At 32.2% G+C, this 18,337-nt stretch overlaps 1 protein-coding gene across 6 annotated transcripts in view; it reads right to left on the bottom strand.

Moving 5' to 3' along the window:
• Positions 1 to 18,337, bottom strand: part of GRIK2 (glutamate ionotropic receptor kainate type subunit 2) — a 1,201,011-nt gene that overhangs the window by 33,141 nt on the left and 1,149,533 nt on the right. For all 6 annotated transcript variants that reach the window (XM_054557912.2, XM_063724917.1, XM_063724918.1 and 3 more), the window contains one exon: positions 1,531 to 1,756. In XM_054557912.2, coding sequence (XP_054413887.1) covers positions 1,531 to 1,756 — 226 coding nt within the window. The remainder of the gene's footprint in view (positions 1 to 1,530; positions 1,757 to 18,337) is intronic.

Here is an 18,337-nt window from a genome sequence, read left to right as displayed (position 1 = left end):
TTCAGATGATTTTCCAAATGTAATATTATTTAATATTAAATTTTTTGGTAGAAAACTATTGGACTTCCTACACATTTCAGAGTTGCCAGAAATCAATGATCGGTTTTAACCAAGTCATTGACAAATTTGCAAAAGTTAAGGTCCAAAACATGTACAGTGTTATTAGTTACTACTGTGATAAATCATGAATATGTTTTCCCCTTTCTTTCAAAAAGTACATTGATGTAATTAAATATGCGATTACTTTTTTCCCTCTGTACAATTAGTTTCCTGTTGCTACTCTAAAATATTACCATCAACTTAGTAACTTAAAACAATACAAAATTTATTATCTCACAGTTCTAGATGTCAGAAGTCCTAAAAGTGATGTCTCTGAAGGACTGTATTTCTTCTAAAGGTCACCTGCATGGCTCATGGCTCCTTCTTACATCTTCAGTACCAACAAATAATATCTACAAATCTCTCTCCTCTCTCGTCTTTCTCTTTCTCTCTCTCTCTCTCTCTCTCTCTCTCTTTCTCTCACATCCCTGACATAATCACATCGTAACTATGACTCAACCACACACTCTCCCTTTTACAATGGCTCTTGTGATTACATTGGATGCATCTGGTTAATGCAGGAAAATCTCCCCATCTCAAGATCCTTAACTTAATCGCATTTGCAAAGTATCTTTTGCTATGATACATATTCAAAGTATATGCTATATTCAAAGTATATTGCTATAAAGTAACATATTCAAAGGTTCTGGGGATTAAGACATGGACATCCCTGGGAAGCCATTATTCTGTCCACTACATGTACACATGTACTGTAATGTTTTATATATATATGTGTGTGTGTGTGTGTGTGTGTGCACGTGTGTGTATTTACTTACGGCACCATCATATACATATTCATACATGTTTGTATATATATAATCAAGAGTTTTATTATGGTTTTCTGGAAATTACAATTCATTATCTCATTTGATTATTTTGACTAAAAATGATTTGCCATATGAAAGAAGGGGGATGTTAAAAATAATCCTTAGTGTTAAATATTGTAGATATGTCATGGTAAATAGTCTGCCATTTCTACCTTCTTTTAAGTAAAACAATTCTGATAATATTCATGAGAGCCATTTATGCCTCACTTATTTTAGTTAACTCACTAAGTCAAATACTATATTTGTAAGCCACAAATTTAAAAAAGTAAATTGTTACAAAAACTTTAGTGTACTCATAAAACATTTTTTGAATTTAAGATTGAAAAGAGAAGGTTAGCTGGGTTATACTGTATGTTTTTCAACACTGATTCAGTAAAAATATCTACTGACCATTTTGATAGAAATTATTTTTTCCTATTTTTGACTTATCTATTTAGAAGAATATGTCCAAATTGATAACCTGCTTTCATACAATCACAGAGGGGTAGCAGGATGCATTTGGTAAAAACAAAATTCCTAATGGCATATGTGGACACACAGTTTTTCCCATCTTACAGCAACTCAGATTAATGAACAAAGAACAAAGAGCTGACATATAACCTACCCATGGGAGTGCCAACGCCATAACCTTTAGAGTCTATAAGGCCGCCAATCTGTGTCAGGTTACAGTTCCGCTGGGTAACAAACTCGATGGTTGTTGACTCCATTAGGAAAGCATAATCAGAGGTGAGGACTCGCTGGATTCCTTCTTCATTACTTTTGACCAACACTGACTGCCTTCTGCTACTCATAAAGGCCCACATTTTGTCATACGTGGAGATTTTTGATTTCTGCAGAAAATAAATATAAGTTGGTCACAAGAAAGGTATTCCTTAGTTTCCATGTGCTCCTATAATGCTTAGACACAGTGAACTACATTTACTTTACTTGTACCATCTTAAACAATATAATTTTTAAGGGATATATATATATATATATATATATATATATACCAAAATATATATATATATATACCAAAATATATATATATATATACCAAAATATATATATATATACCAAAATATATATATATATACCAAAAAAAAATCTGAATCTGTATAATGACTGTCTCATAGCAATTTCTCATCATATTTCTAGGTATAGTATAGATTTATTTAACAAATATATTTTTTAAAATCTTCATGTTTAAAAACGCATCCCAGTAAATCATTGAAAGTTATACATACAACAGAAAACAAATGATTTATAAGAAAGTCCTTTGTGCTTGTCTCTTACCTGAGTATTTCATATTTGTCAACATTTCTATACAACAAATATGGAAGAGAGAAACACTGCACTCAGATTGACACCGTAAGACTACAAGAGTTTGTATGTTTTCCCCCAACTTGGGATAACATAACACAGATGCTACATTAACCCCCAGGGATACACAAAAATAGTATAGGTTGAAGAGAGGCGCAGAATGTGTTACAAATAAGGATGTTACAAATAAAGATATCTACATTTCCACTGAGAAACAATTTGATCACCTCAGTACTTCTTTAAGCTGGACTTCAGAAATCTATTATTCAGACCTACTAAATAACTAAAGATTCCTGGACCAATACAATTGAATAGTGTTTATATCCAGCTGAAAATTCTCAGGAGGGCTTTACTAGAATTTCATTACTAAAAGAAGGAAATAGGTTTTGTTCAGAAGGCCCTGGTAAAACATAAACAGGAAAAACGTTAGCATCTGCTCCTTGAAAGTTCATCTGTGAAACCCTTATCATCATTTAATTATTATATTATACAAATACCAAAAATAATCCTGAAGTTATAAACACAGGAAGGATATTCATCATACTGCTTGCATTATCATAAAAAGTTAAAACTCTTTTCAAGCAAATAGATATGGAATATTTTTTAAAGTTTAAGTGTGCTTTTATTTCTACATATGCAAGGAAATAAATGTGATATTACCACTACTTCCCCTACAAGGCAGGCCCACAATATTACAGAGAAAAATCCTGGCACTGTTTCAATGATAAAATGGAAATAAGTACCTTATGATTTACTAGGAAAAAGAAAAAGGTACAATGAGTGCTCTATAAAGACAAGCACAGAATCAGGGCTAAGACCAGGTAGAAACGCAAACCTTTGCTCCCCAGTGAAACACTGAACATGCCTGCCTCAACCTCCCAAAGTGCTAGGATTACAAGCATGAGACACCATGCCTGGCCAAGATAATTATATTTTATAATAGTACACAAATCCATTCATTGTGAATATTTTACTGTAATCCATGTGGTGAACACATCAAACTTTTTTTTTAATCACAACTGAAAACCAACCAACTTTAAGAAATGTTGCTACTGTATCCTTTACAAATGTATATAGTTTCATGTTAAATTACTATGAACTATCATATTATTTCACATTTGAAATATCTGATCTACAATACTAACAGTTAATTGGTGTAATAAGAATTTTACAAAACATATACTCACTTAAAATTCTTGAAATACTTTCCAGCACTGATTTTTCATTTCTTTAAGCATTTCTATTATTTTAATGGCAAAATATATTTAGATAGAAAAGTCACCCAAACTGTTTTAACTCTCATAATAAATATGAAAGCTCAGTTTAAGAAATATGATTATCTGCTTGTCACCTACCAGGAAACGGGTAACTTTAGAATACACCCTCACTCCACAAATGTCCAGAGATAGTCAGTTCTAGATCCCTTTCAAAGCCAAAATAAACATGGGTTTAAAAAAAGTAGAATTTATTGAAGGGACGTTTTAAAAACAGTTAGATTGTTACAGCCTATCTCTGAATAGCATGATGACTCCCCCATCCCACCCAAGCAGGCACTAGAGGTTTTATTCTCTGAAGAGGAAGCAAGAGCATGCTGGATAGTTGAACCAGGGAAGACCGTATTAAAATCAGAAGAAATAAGTTGAAATCCACAACCAATGTTAAGACCAGTCAGCCTTATGTCTGTATTGATTCATATACTTCCTCCAGAAAGAATAATAGAATTTTTTTCAAGCAAAATAAATAGTATTAATAGTAATAATAAAAGTTTACACATATATAAATTTTAGCATGTGCTAGACGCTATTCCAAATTATTTACAAATACTAAAATTTTTAATTTTTATAAAAATATGTAGGTATTTTTGTACCCCTTTTATAAACAAGAAAACCAAAACACAATGATGTTAATGATTTGCCTAAAATTATATGGCTGCTTAGTGGCAAAACCAGGACTCAAACATGGGAAGATTACCTACAAGGTTCATAATCTTAATCAGTGCACTACACCAACTCTGTCTACATATACATTTCATGGATTTTCTAACTAAATTACCCACTACATACCCCACAGTGAAACTCAGTTTTTCAGCTTCGAGTAAGCACCTAGAATTTGCAGTGAGCCTTTTAAAATCTATTAAATATGATCAAACAGCCAAGGATAACCAAATATTTGAGGACAGCCTCCAACTGAAAATGTAAAGACTAAAGCAAACAGAATGGCATAAATGATCCTCAAAGTGGTAAGAAATATTTTACAAATGCAACAAAACAAAAACTCAAAATGCATTCTCTTGCATTTACAACATCAAGAACTCTCTAATATGCGAGAAAGCACTCAAGAGATGCTACCTTGGATATGAACTTGATGGGAGGGATAATTGAAGAAAGTATTCTTTGGCTGGGGCACCATGACCTAAGGAACAGAGTGCTAGAAAATGATAGCAAAATAAATAAGGAGTAATGAAGGTGACCTGAAACCTTCCCTCAGCTTTTTAAACTTTAGACAGGCTCCTTCTGACCTCCAGGCCCCAACTTAAGCTCACTCAGTCCCTTATGTGATTCAGATAGCCTAAGCATCAAGGTATTTTCCCTCCCCTCTCGTAGATAATTTACTTCCGAATTCTTGTAATTGTAAATTCTTTATTTGTCCCTTTTAAATGTAAATCTTTTTGAAAGGCTCTTGGCAGTTTTTCAACACCAGACTGTCTTTCTAAAGGCCCTGGAGCCAACCTTTTGAAAGGTAATCATCAAGGAAAGAGGCATCTCTATCTTCCAGTCTCTGTGGAAAGGTAGAAACCTAACTTCAGACAGAGGGTCCCTTGTTCCAAGTTGTAAAGCTACTTTCTGTGACGAAGATGTGAGAAAGTTTATATTTCCCTTGGATAGTCCCAATTAGCAAACACATATGGTCATAATCCCCCATACCCACCCAATTGTTGTTAAAAGCTCTTTCACCCTTAAAAACTCCCAACCCATCCTTTAAAACTCTCCAGAGTTTCAGCCCAGTTCAGAGATTGAGTTCTGATCTCTCTCTTCCTTTTTGGAATAGAAAAGTCTTCCTTGTTGTTTTAACTTTTCCCAGTGCAACTTTTGCTTTCACAGAGCCAAATTACTCTTTTATTTAAAATAAGTGTACCACCATAGAATACTACACAGTCATAAAAAAGAACAAAATCATGTCCTTTACAGCAACATGGATGCAGCTGGATGGAGGTCATTATCCTAAGTGAATTAACACAAGAACAGAAAACCAAATATTGCACATTCTCAGATATAAATGAGAGCTAAACATTGAGTACTCATGGACATAAAGATAGCAACAATAGACACTGGGGATTACCAAGGGAGGAAGATGATGGGGGCAAGGGTTGAAAACATATTGCAGACTATGCTCACTACCTAGGTGACATGATCAACCGTACCTCAGCATCACATAATGTACCCATATAACAAAACTGCACATATATCTCCTGAATCTAAAATAAAAGTTGAAATTATTAAAATTTTTTAAAATAAAATAAAAATAAATAAGTAAAATATGTGTATTGAATTACTTTCATGTAATAGGCACAATTTTAGACACTGACCAGGGTCCAGGTTTCATAAATAGTTAACATGCAAGAACAAAATATGCCTTAATCATAGGAGCAGTGAGAAGTGAAGGCAATTATGAAGCAGATTGTCTATGGAAGATGAAATCAGATTTGCATTTTGAAGAGATCACTAAGACTACAATGGATGTAAAAAGACCATTCAGAAGCACATAGCATCAGTCTAAGGAAACAGTACTTGGACTCTGGAGATGGTGTTGGAGATGGAAAGATATCCAGAAACTCAAAGGGTGTGAGTGTGTGTGTGTGTGTGTGTGTGTGTGTGTAATGCAAAATACTTGGTAATTATTAAAATATAAAAAGTAAAGAAGAGGTTTAGGTTGAACAAGTCCTTGGTTTCTGGTTTAAACTTGAGCATTACTGACAGAGAAAAAAAACTGAAAGAAGATCAAATTTTAGGGGAGAAAGATTATACCTAGTGAGTTGGGGACACATGAGGAACATTCAAATGGATCTGTAATATGAAGTTAGATATTAAGTCTGGAGTTCAGAGGGGAAATCAAAGCTAAAAATGTAGATTTTGAATGCCATGTTAGATACAACTGACCAAGTAGTGGATACATGTGAAAAAGACAGGAGAAGATAAGATGAGTCTTAGGATTAAGGCTTGTGGAATTTTGAATTTCACCAGCCGGCATAGGAGGCTGAAACATAAAATGAGTAAACAGAGTGTACATGTACCCTAGAACTTAATTAAAAAAAAAAAAAACAGAGAAGGAAGAAAATCTAAGTACTGCATAAATTAAGGCAAGAGAAAGTTGAGTGAGGAAGTGGTCCTCTGTAGTGATTTTGCTAAAAAACTACAAACAATGAAAACTGAATAATTTCCTTTGGATATGGCAACAGAGAGTTTCTTAGTTATTTTAGCAAGGGCTAACTGAGAGGAGTGAAGCTCTTAGAAGTCATATCAAAGTGGATTAAGAAAGGATTTGAGGAAAGTAACCTAGTACCAAAAAGAAAAAAATGTAAAATAAAAAGTACAACCCTGAAGATGAGCAGATCCAGGACAGTAGATAGAAGAATATTTTGGTTTAAGTAAGATTTTAAAGGATTGAAGATATTTGAGCATGTTTAAATGCCAATAGGGGGATGTTTCAAAAGAAAGGAGAGGTTTAAAATGTCAGAGAAAGAAAGAACAATCAATAATGCAAAGTTCCTTTAGCTAACACCTCTCCATTTCCTCCCCTCAAACCCCTGGTAACTACTATTCTACTCCCTGCTTCTATGAGTTCAACTTTTTTTACATTCCATGTATAGGTGAGATCATGCAGCGTTTGTCTTTCTGTGCCTAGCTTATGTCATTTAACATAGTGATTACACATAATTATACTGCAAATTTATACTTGAAAGTTGCTAAGAGACTAGATCTTAAATATTCTCACCACATACACAAAAATACAGGATAATGGATATGTTAATTAAACTGATTATATAATTTTATATATATATATGTATGTAGATATAGATGAGATACTAGGAAAGACTCAGGAATTGAGACTCAGCCTGGCTCTGTGCGTAGCTGCTGTCAAATTTATTAGGAAAGACTCCCCAAAACTGTAAATATATACAATTTTTATTATTTTATTGGGTCAACTGTACCTCAGTGAAGCTGAAAAAAATAAGGCAATGTTCCTAATAAGGTGGGTCCTGAGTAGAATAAACAAGGATTTAAAACACTGCCATTGGCTTGACCTCTGGTTTGAAAATATTTATATGAAACACCCATGGGGTCATACTTCCACTGTAAAATATATTGTATAAGGAGAAAATAAGAAGACTTAGCTAGATTTATTTTTAATAAAGCAGAAAGTTGTTGAATATTCTCAAAGTTAAATAGATTATAGGAACTTGAAAGGTAAAAATCAATAAATGGGAGCTGTACAAGTTAAAGGAATAAAAATGCACTTAAGATCAGTGATGAGGTAAAAATGAAATTAATCAAATATTTCTATGTTGAATAGAAAAGTTGTATGCAAATTGACATAGAAGAAAGAAAATATAAAGTTACAGTATAAACTAAAGATTATAGGTGGAAAACAATGGGCATGTTGAAGAAGCCACCTGTAAATGCATTTTGCTCCATCTCCTGTGACAATGGTTAGTGTCTTTCAGTGAAGTAGATACTGATCATTGCCAAGGGACCTGATTAAAATCAAACATAGGGACTAAACTGATCAGCCAAAGTGTCCACAGTCGTTGAAGGTCCTCTGGCCACTGTGATGAGAGAAAGTGAAGACTGAGAGACAGAATACCAGGAAAGACTCAGGAATTGAGACACATCCTGGCCCTGTCCATAGCTGCTGCCAAATTGATTAGGACATACTTTCCAAAAGAATGTAGTACCTAAGAGAAATATATAAAATAAAAGACAGGTAGTAAGCTAAGCACATCATAAAATAATTTTCTATTAGCAAATAATTGAGGTAACAACAAATTAGAGGATAATAAAGAGCTTAACTTGAGGGTAGCCGAGTAAAAGATAAGAAATAGTTAAAATATTTTTCTTTCCTACACAGTTCAGAGAACCAAAGCTCCTTGCTTAAAAAAAAAAGTGAAAATAGATAAAATTTATGGCATCATGATTTTGCAAAAGAATTTTAATTACATAAAACATAAAAAGATTATAACTTACCTGATAAAAATAAAAAGAATTTCTTAAGTATTATCCTCATAGTTATATTATACAGAGTAATTAGCCAGATAAAGCCAAGAAAATCAATTAAATAATGTCTCAGAGATATGGCATGAAATGCATATCTAAAAAAAAACACTGTAAGAAAAATGCATTTTTAAGTTTTTGTAAATAAAATCATCTTATTTTCCCACTAAACTTATCCTATCTGCCACTGAAAATACTAGAATGTATTTCTATTTTATTCCTCCTTTCCTTAAAGAAACTTATTTTTCTATGTTACATTAGATGGATTTGGGGTGTCAATGTTTAGCACTGTTTATTTTATAAAAATGCCGAGGCTTGTAAGCCGATTTGTTTTTTGCTACATCAGCACAAACCAATAAAAGCAGTTCATAAGACACTATCTGCTTATAATAGCAGTTTTCATGGACTGTGAAACATCAACAAAATAATATATTTTTGTCAAAAATAAACTTTAAAGGAATAAGAAATACAACCCTCTTTAAAATTCACAATTGCCAAATGATTTTGTGTATTAAAAAGAGCATACAATGTAAATATTTAAAACATTTTAAACACATATCTAACAATTTAAAACTTATAGACATTTTAGTTCAGTTTCTGCTAGAACACTAAATAAAGTTTGCAACCTGGAAATTATTTGGCTCTTTGCAAGTTTCAAATGACTAACAAATTTTAAGGTAAATTTCTTTTCTGAATGTTTTAGTGAACTGGTAAAATATCAGTGTAAGAATAGTGGTTTGCAATTTTGTTTTAAATTTCTTCTAAAATATTATGAAAAGCTAATAAGGTAAGGTTTACTCTTGAACCATTTGCATAGATCTTCTTTTCTTTTACTGGGAGCAACATATTTGACAAATATAAAGCCATCTTCTTTTTAAAGATACCTTAGGTACACAAATGAATTCTTCACCTTTGTTCATTTTGTTTGCTGTCAAAAATAAATTAAAATTTAGAAACCATCTTATGCTCATTGAACTTGCTTTTATAAACCTGACTGTCTAAAAGTGATAAGAAAATAAGTATCAATATTTGTGTAACTTCTTAAAGCAAGGATTTAGAATTAACTTTTTAAGTATGTTCTACAGGAAAGCTTTCTCCATGAATGAAATGTGAAACTTTTAACATTAATTTTGTTTTAAATGTCATAACAACAACACACCAACCATACAAAGAAAATTGAATACTATTTTGTAATATGTTTTGTTATACATAATATTGGAAATGTTGACTTCAGCTCAGATACCTTAAAAAGTTAATCAGGTGGTACAACACCCAAAATATCTTGAAGTAATCTGAAAAAGACTTTATTGTTAACAAATTCTATTTCTTTTGAATTAATAAACAGACATTTATAAATAAAAGTTGTATCTCCTAAATAATAAATCTGGCAGAATTGGTTTAACATTGGTATATAGATTAATACAGTAAAATTGCTAAAAGCAAATACAGTAATTTCTGACTTTTTAAAATTAACAATGTAAATTTTGTGGTATTTGGTACTTACTCAAATTATTCTTTTTCAATAAATTTTATATGACCAATTTTGTTTATAATGCTAACTTAAATATTTGGCTATAAGTGCTATAATAATAATTCTTATTTTGTTATGAAAAAGTTACATGTAATAAGCCCTAATGCCCGTAGCAAGGTCTCCCTTGGTAAAAGAGATTCTGGCTGAGATTTCCATTTTAATTTTTTATTACAGAAATAAATTACCAACAATCCTGGAACATATGTGCTAGGTAAGAACAGCTGAGCCCTATCTGGACTCATCTGACCTTGGTCACTAGGAAATTAGAGTTAATTCAGGGAAACAAGACTGAAGCCATATGTGGTTCATATCAAAGGTGGATCTGAGTCCAGTGCAGTGATCTGAAAAGCATTCAGTTGTTAGTAAACCTGTCAGTCCTTGGGATAATTCTGGCAGTGTTATCTCAAGGCATCTGTAGTCTCTTAAAACAGGATATTTGAAGGGAAGGACAATGAAACAGAGAGAATTGCTCTTCTCAGTGTTACTGTGAGTTAATAGAGAAATAAAAGAAATCAGAGTGACTAAGCATAATATGATAGGCAGCAAGTTTAGTATCATTTGGTGCAGTTAAAGACAGTTATCCTTTTTAGGTAGTTGAAACAGCATTTGATAGTTCATTGTGTACCATTCCAAGTATCTCATAATGAAGGTTCATTGCATATTATCTTTTAAATGAGATGTCTTCAACTTTCCTGATCAAATGTTTTCTTTTCTTATAAATAACAGCCATCAAGAATATATTTTACTGTCATGTGGCCAAACTGAAATACAATTAAGAAACTTTACCACACTGGGTCAATGAAGGACGTTGGATAAGCCATAATTTCTTTTCCCTACCTAATGTAATAAAAAGCTTCTTTAACAATATCGTGGCAGTGTTCTGATAAATAAATGAGAAAATTCATCGAAAGCCATTTTGACAGGCCATAAAGCTCTGTAAAGATTATCAGAATTTATTCTGGTTGCTTGTTTTACATAATCAATCAAAAGAGAAACACAGTACTTGTACATGTGATGACTGTAGCATATACCTACTGTCTTCATATATATATATATATATATGTAAGTGTATATGTATATGCACTTACCATTAACTAATTCATAATTTTTTAAGGATATGGAAACTTGTTTTCCCCTCTATTGTTATTTAATCACCCTAGTAAGCAAGAACAGAAAAAGCACCCTGAGCTTTTGCTGAGGTAGGAGCTTTAACCAACATGGCCCTTAACGTCAGGCCTTTTCAGGCGAGGAGACTTAGAGGCACAAAAGTTTTATTTTAAAACTCAACCTATTCCATTTAATAATTCACTAGATTATTCATTCATTCATTTGATCTATCATTCTAATATATATTGACCACCAGCTTGGTATAAATAACCACGCCAGGCACTGTGTGTGCATAGATTTCCCAAAAACAAAACATGACCTCTGTCCTGGCAAAGCTTAAAGTCTTATAATACATTACAAGTACACTGAGAACTAAAACATATCACAATATGAATATGTATAAAGTAATCAAAGATTATATTGATCATTGATTTGCAGCACATTTTAATTAGGGGTACAATTTAATAGAGGGGCTTTGACTATGCTGTTTTCTCTAGCTGGAATGCATTTTCCCTGCATATCCATGTGCCTCACTTCTCCACTTCCTCTTGATGTTTGCTGATACATTCCTTTTTCCACACAATTTCTAATATTTACCCTATTTAAAATTAAAACCCTCAACTCACCATATATATACCTTATCCTCCTTCTATTTTATTTGTATTCATACCTCTTAATGACTAGGTAGTATATTATGTATTTCCTCTTTACACTTCTTTATCTGTTCAATTTCTATCTCTACCTACTAGAAGAAAAACTCTGTTAATGCAAGGATTTTTCCCTATCTTTATAGCTCTTGTACCTGGAACAGTGTCTAGTATATCATAGGTATCAATAGATACTTATTGAATAAATTAGAAAAAAATGAATAAATGAATGACTAGATGCATACAATGAAATTATTCCTATCATGCTGGAGTTTAGAAGACAGGCATATTACTTTCAGCTCTAATATTACCAAGCTAAATGATATGTAGTGAGTAAGTTTATCTCTCTAGAAGCCAATTTGTTCAATCGTGGAATAAATGGATTAGACTATATAGATTCCAAGATATTTTTCAGTGGAGATGGTCTATATATCCATTAATATTTATTTATTTTTGTTCTTTTTTGTTTTATTTTTATTTATAAATAACATATATATATCATGGCACCTGTGATAATTTAATACAGTCATATAATTTGTAATGATCATATCAGTTTAATTAAGAATAACTAGACATGTACTTATTTTTCCCATATTCTGTTCATGGCTTCATTCAATAAGAAAAACATATGTATATATACCTGACCCAGCTTTAAAGCAAAACAGAAAGATAGCCACATTATTGCTCTACATAAATAATTTTAAACTCTATTTAATTTTAAGTACAGCTTTAATACATTAATGAAAAATGTATTTCACACTCCACATATATCAAGAATGGGAAATGTATCCTTCTTGTTTCTTTCCTACTTCTAGATCACACATTCCACACTCTTCTTGAAAGCAAGCAAAGGTACAAAACCCTGTTCTTTTAAGGTTCGTACCATTCAATATTACTACCTGATTTATTTTATTATAGTCTTCTATTCAGTTCCTGGACACAGATGTTTGCTTCTCCTCAGTGATGAACTACTAAATGTTTAACAGTTGTCTCTCTGGAAAAGGGAGACTTGCCCTGATTTGTAGTGTTTGCCAATTTTTATTTGCTTTACTTTTACTAGTGGTACTTGCTGATTTTATATCCACTATTAATGATTTCAAGCCACAGGTATTATGTCAACCAAATCATAAAATTCCTGTAAATTTATTTCCTGAAAGTCAGTACAAGTCATTTCCAGCCTACTGCTGTTCCTCTTTCACCAGCTTGAAACTGACAAGTCACTCAGAGTCCTTCACACAGAGTGCCCTTCACACAGGACTCAGAGTAACTTGTCAGTCATTCGAAATCATTACCAACACTTTTCTTAGTGCTTCAGCCAATCATGGTCACATAACGCTATTTTCAACACCTGAATTTACTTTACTTTCAAAATGAATTACTCAACGTTCCTGCTCTATGATTTTAGACTCTTTTTTCTCCCCACTTTGTTTATTCAGTTTCTTTACTGGTAATATTTTCCAATCCCACTGGAGCCTCATGCCCATTAAAGACCTACAGTCTTACAATTCATTAGATTTTTCTACTCTTTTATATTATACCATGTTCAGATGATTTTTCCATGATATAAATCTCAATATTACTTTTGCCAATATCTTAAATTCACTAAACTCTCTCTTTCCTTTGAACTGTTTAACCCAACCCCAGCCCTGGAATAACTCAACTATCAATGTCTTCTGAATCTGAAGCAGCACAGCGTTGCTGGAAAAAGTGGTACTAACAAGAGTGAAACTGAAGTACATGTTCAACCCTGCCCAGAAAGCTTAGTATCTCTTTCAACTTATTCTCTACAACGTCAATTTCAAATTGCTCCTTTCCTGACACTCAAAACTTTCTGTGGACTCAACTCACTTTTAGTAGTTGACCTGGGTTTTACTTTACAGAGAAAAATAAAACCATTTATGGAAACACACTCAAAAATCAATCCAAAACCTTCTTATATCAAAGACCGTCTGTCAAAATCTCTCCTCTACTCCTTCTGTTTGCTACCCTACAAGCCACAGCGAATCCTTCATTTTCTGCTTTAAATTCCATCACATTCTTACATTACTTACAGGAATCTTATATAATTATTTATTTCTTTTTTTACCACTCCCTTTTTACTGACAACATTTAAACATGTTCAGGCCTTTCAGATCTTATTTTTCTTTCCTCTAGTTAACATACTTTCCACAGTAGTTACCATACTTTCTCTCTTTCCCTTCACAACAGAATTAATCAAAGAATTTTCTTCATGATTTCATTTCCTTATTTTCTAATTAGCCCACTAGATTCCTTAGTGAAATAAATCTGAGAAAATATACCAATGATCACCATATATTTTAAATTTAAATTAATTTTTTTGGACACAGGTTACTTGGCCACTCTCCAGCATGCCATTCTCTTAACCACTCCTGCATTCTTGCAACACTCTAACAACTATTCTCATATCCACCACTGTCCCTTTCAATCTGTTCACTACACTGAGCCAGGATGATTTTCCTAAATCTCAATCTTGATCATATCAACTCTTACTTTATTAACTCACTTACAAAGCTCAGTTACTCTTAAGATAGAAAACGTGGCTCTCTATTATGCTAAAGATTAAAAAAGAAAATAATAACTGATGCCAGAGCTCTAGCAGGCACAGCTAGTTGTCTACCCATTTGCTCTATAAATATTTGAAGAAATGAATGAAGTGACCGAATCAAGTGATGAAGGTACAATGGCAATGGAACACTAGATTATAAAAAATATAATATTGAAGATGTATCTTCAGAAAAAAAATCAGTAATACATCTTTCTTAATTCTGACAGTATGAACTATGCACAAAGTTATTATAGAATAGCTGAAGGAAACATTCAAATCAATCATGAAAATGTATCCAACTTCTTTTGCATTAAGATAAGTTTGTTTGTTTGTTTATTTTTAGAGACATGCCCTCACTCTGCCACACAGGCTGGAATGCAGTGGCACAATCATGGCTTACTCACATTTGGATTACCAAAATGTAAGGTACAATAGTATGCAAAAGTAACTAGGAAACCAGGCTCTCAAAGTGTAGTCACAGAAAATGTATGTGTGTACCTGTGTGTGTATGTCTGTATTTAGCCAATTTTATCAAATTTTAGAATAAGAAATAACTACTTCACTGAGAAATGAGTCATGGTTTTAATTCATTAACAATTGTGTATGGAGTTTTTTTTCATGATTTATGGACTCTGTTTTGAAATACTACACAGTTATATGTACATAAGTTATTTGTTAAATTTTTATATATAAATATATGTTGTGTGTGTGTGTGTACGTGTGTGTTATATAGACAGACTCATTTAAAAGGAAAAGAAAAAGAATGAACTTTAGAAACCAAGAGAACTATGCTTGATAGAGCCAGTGAAGTTTAAAAATAATATAAATTATTTATATTAATATTTAAATCTACCCTTCTAAAAATCAGTAAAATGTTGGCATATTTATGTCCATAGTTTTTTTTTTTTTTTTTTTTCCGAATGTATCAGCATCCTGGCCACGCTGTGTTTGAAACAAGTGAAGAAAGGTCTAAGCTACTATTTAAAACAAAACTGACACCCGCTCACAAAACTAACTTTTTAAAATTCAAAATTCATTCCAGATTGGGTGAAGTTTCAAGGACACTTTAAAGAAATTATAATTATAATTCAACCTTCTTAATACATAAGCAGGGGAGCTCAGCTGTGACTAAAAATGTATGAGAATTAGATATGGATGAATTTAGTTAAATAAAAGAAACATCAACCGAAAATATGGGGCAAAGTGAAAATTGAGTATAATATACGAGTCTGAAAAAATACTAATAAGCCTCTGAAAGAACAAACAGTAAAACTCTAGGACATCACCTCTATTATTATTAATGAGTTTTAATATTTTACTTCAAATATTAATTAGCAAACTATTACCTGAAAGCTATTGAATAGCATTAGTGAAAACAGTATTAAATATAAAAATTATCCAAAATAAAACTAAAGTGCAGTCAACATAATGTAAATGGATTATTTATTTGTAATACATTTACATAATTATCTTGTAAAGAGTATTATTTTAACTGTCTATTATCAGATAAACTAAAAATAAAGGAACTAGTTTACCCTCAGTTTTCTATGAAATAAAAATTCAGTACTCACATTTATTTCATTTCCTTATAAGGATTTTATAAAAACAAAGATTTATTGACTCTGACACTTAATAACTAGGGAATCAATGCCAGTAATAACAACATCTTAGACTGTAATACAATAGTATTTGAACTTTTACTTTAACTATTTGTCTTTATTATTCAGATTTTCTATCCTTCCTGAGAAAACTAACATAAAATGTGAAAGCTTTCATAAAAAGCATTATTATTTTCATTAGAACGTTTCTTACTATCTTTACTTCCCATATGAGTGTTGGGACCATGTCTAGGAAGCACATAGTTTTCTATAGAATGAAAATTTAAAACAACTTCTTTTTATATGAATATTCTCAAATATATACATATAAATTGCTGTTCCATTTTTAAAATAGTCACTTTATTTTAAATTTGCTTGAATGTTTCAAGTTCCTCTTTTGAAATTGCCTTCAGATGTTATATTGTTCCTTCGGAATATCCTTATTAATAACAATTCTAACATTAGCATAGCCTTTCTTTTTGAAAAATGTCATGGTATTTTAAGTAAAATAATGCATAAGTTATATACTATTTTTGTAATTGTTCTAAAAGCAGGAATAGCTATTGACAAATATTCTCTGATCAAACTTTCCCAAGGCTTTTGAACCTTCACCTAGGCACATCTATGAACTTCTTTATAAAATCCAGTTTTAGCAAAGAACCTGTTAAGTCAGTTTAGCAATAAGCTCCCATTCTTGATGTCCAATGACCCAAAATAGCTCACTGGGTTCCTCATTCTTCATCATCCCGCAAGGGATGTCTGATCACCTCGGCCTGTCTTCAGTAGAATCTTCTTAGGATGGTTTAGCCAGAATCTCCTTACCCTGATGTTTCCTTTTACTAATTTTTCACCCACTGAGCCTCACTTTGCTCCATGGCTATAAATTTCCACTTCCCCATGATGTATTATTCCGAGTTGATCCCAATATCTCTTCCCTACTACAATCTCCCATTGCAGTGATCCCTAAAGCTATAGCAAAGGTCCTGAAGAAAGTCTGCCATACAATGTTTTAACATGTATCACTGATTATTTTTTTCTTTAACACTATAAATAAAGCAACTAGTTCTTGTGTCATAAGCAAGGGTATTCTAAAAACAATTTCAAAATGAAAGGTCTAAGAGTTTTCTTAGCAATCATCTCAAAGACAAGACCTTGAGATACTCTGTGGAATGTCATTTACTTCCTGTAAGCACTCTACATTATTTCTACACAACATAGTCTTTTTAACCTAAAGAGGGTTTTTTTTTTAACCAAACATCTTTATTTATATAGCAGAAAACAATATTTTTAAAAATACTGCATCTGTCTGAAATGTTTTTAACAACCGTATGGGTAATATGATGATAAATTAGACATTTCAGTTCATGCACAAAGAAATCATGAGCATAATACACTAAGCAAATATGAAATAGACAACCATTAGACATTTCATAGTAGGAGATCTAGAAGCAGTTAGATGGTTAATTTAAAAAGAGATATATAAAGATGATTTTAAAAGATTAAGAGTAGATAAGCAATGCTCTTGCTGTGATTCCCAATATTCCTTTGCCTTGGTTGGTATGTGTGTAAAAGTAAAGCTCATAATCCTAAACTGGTTGAAAAGTGATAAACTGAAAAGACTGACACAAATCTCATGTATAGGTTGACACAAAGAATGCTTGTACCTCACACAGTTAGGAAAGCTGAAGAGTAAATGCCCACCTGTGAAAAACAACTGCACTCCTTTCACTCCTTTCTGGAAAGGCAGGGAGGTGTTTGAACACTTAGGATAAAATGTGAGCATCTGAGTAAGAATGTTAGTCTAGGGCCATTGTGATAGTAAATTTTCCCAAAAGAGCAGTTGCAGTAGGAAGAGGAAGTGCATTTTACAGTTAGCATAATTTCAGCATTTGCTGAGGTAAATGTCATAGCTGTTTCACCAGAGCATTTCTGTTGATTCTAAAAAAGCTGCAGATGCCCAGGAATGCTGCCTTTGCTATGAGGAGTTTCCTGTAACACCATCCATCTAAAAGATATCATGTTAAGAAGGTATCAAACCAGATGTTAAAGACTAGTTTTGAGATGGCAGTTTGACTGACTCTAGTCTTAAATTTCAGCTGATGCATCATTTTGACTTGATAAAAGTAAGCAGAACTGCTAGCATAACCAACTGACTTGCCAGAGCAAATGCTACTAACAAAAATCTATTTAAATAAAGCCAAGTCAAATTTTATCTATTTTTAAAAGTTTATATAGCCAACTGAAAACACAATACAAAACTTATTTCAAACTCCTTCACAGAAAAAAAAATTTAAAAATTTATTTTAAACAAAAGAAAATGACATTAGATGTCTCAGAATATTTTGTGTTGCTTACTTTTAGAGAACAAGCTGCATTCTTACTACAATCATT

This window comes from Pongo abelii, chromosome 5 (assembly GCF_028885655.2).
Source record: "Pongo abelii isolate AG06213 chromosome 5, NHGRI_mPonAbe1-v2.0_pri, whole genome shotgun sequence".
Lineage (NCBI taxonomy): Eukaryota > Metazoa > Chordata > Mammalia > Primates > Hominidae > Pongo > Pongo abelii.
The sequence above is the reverse complement of the archived record's forward strand: the minus strand, read 5'-3'. Positions and strand labels throughout refer to the sequence as shown.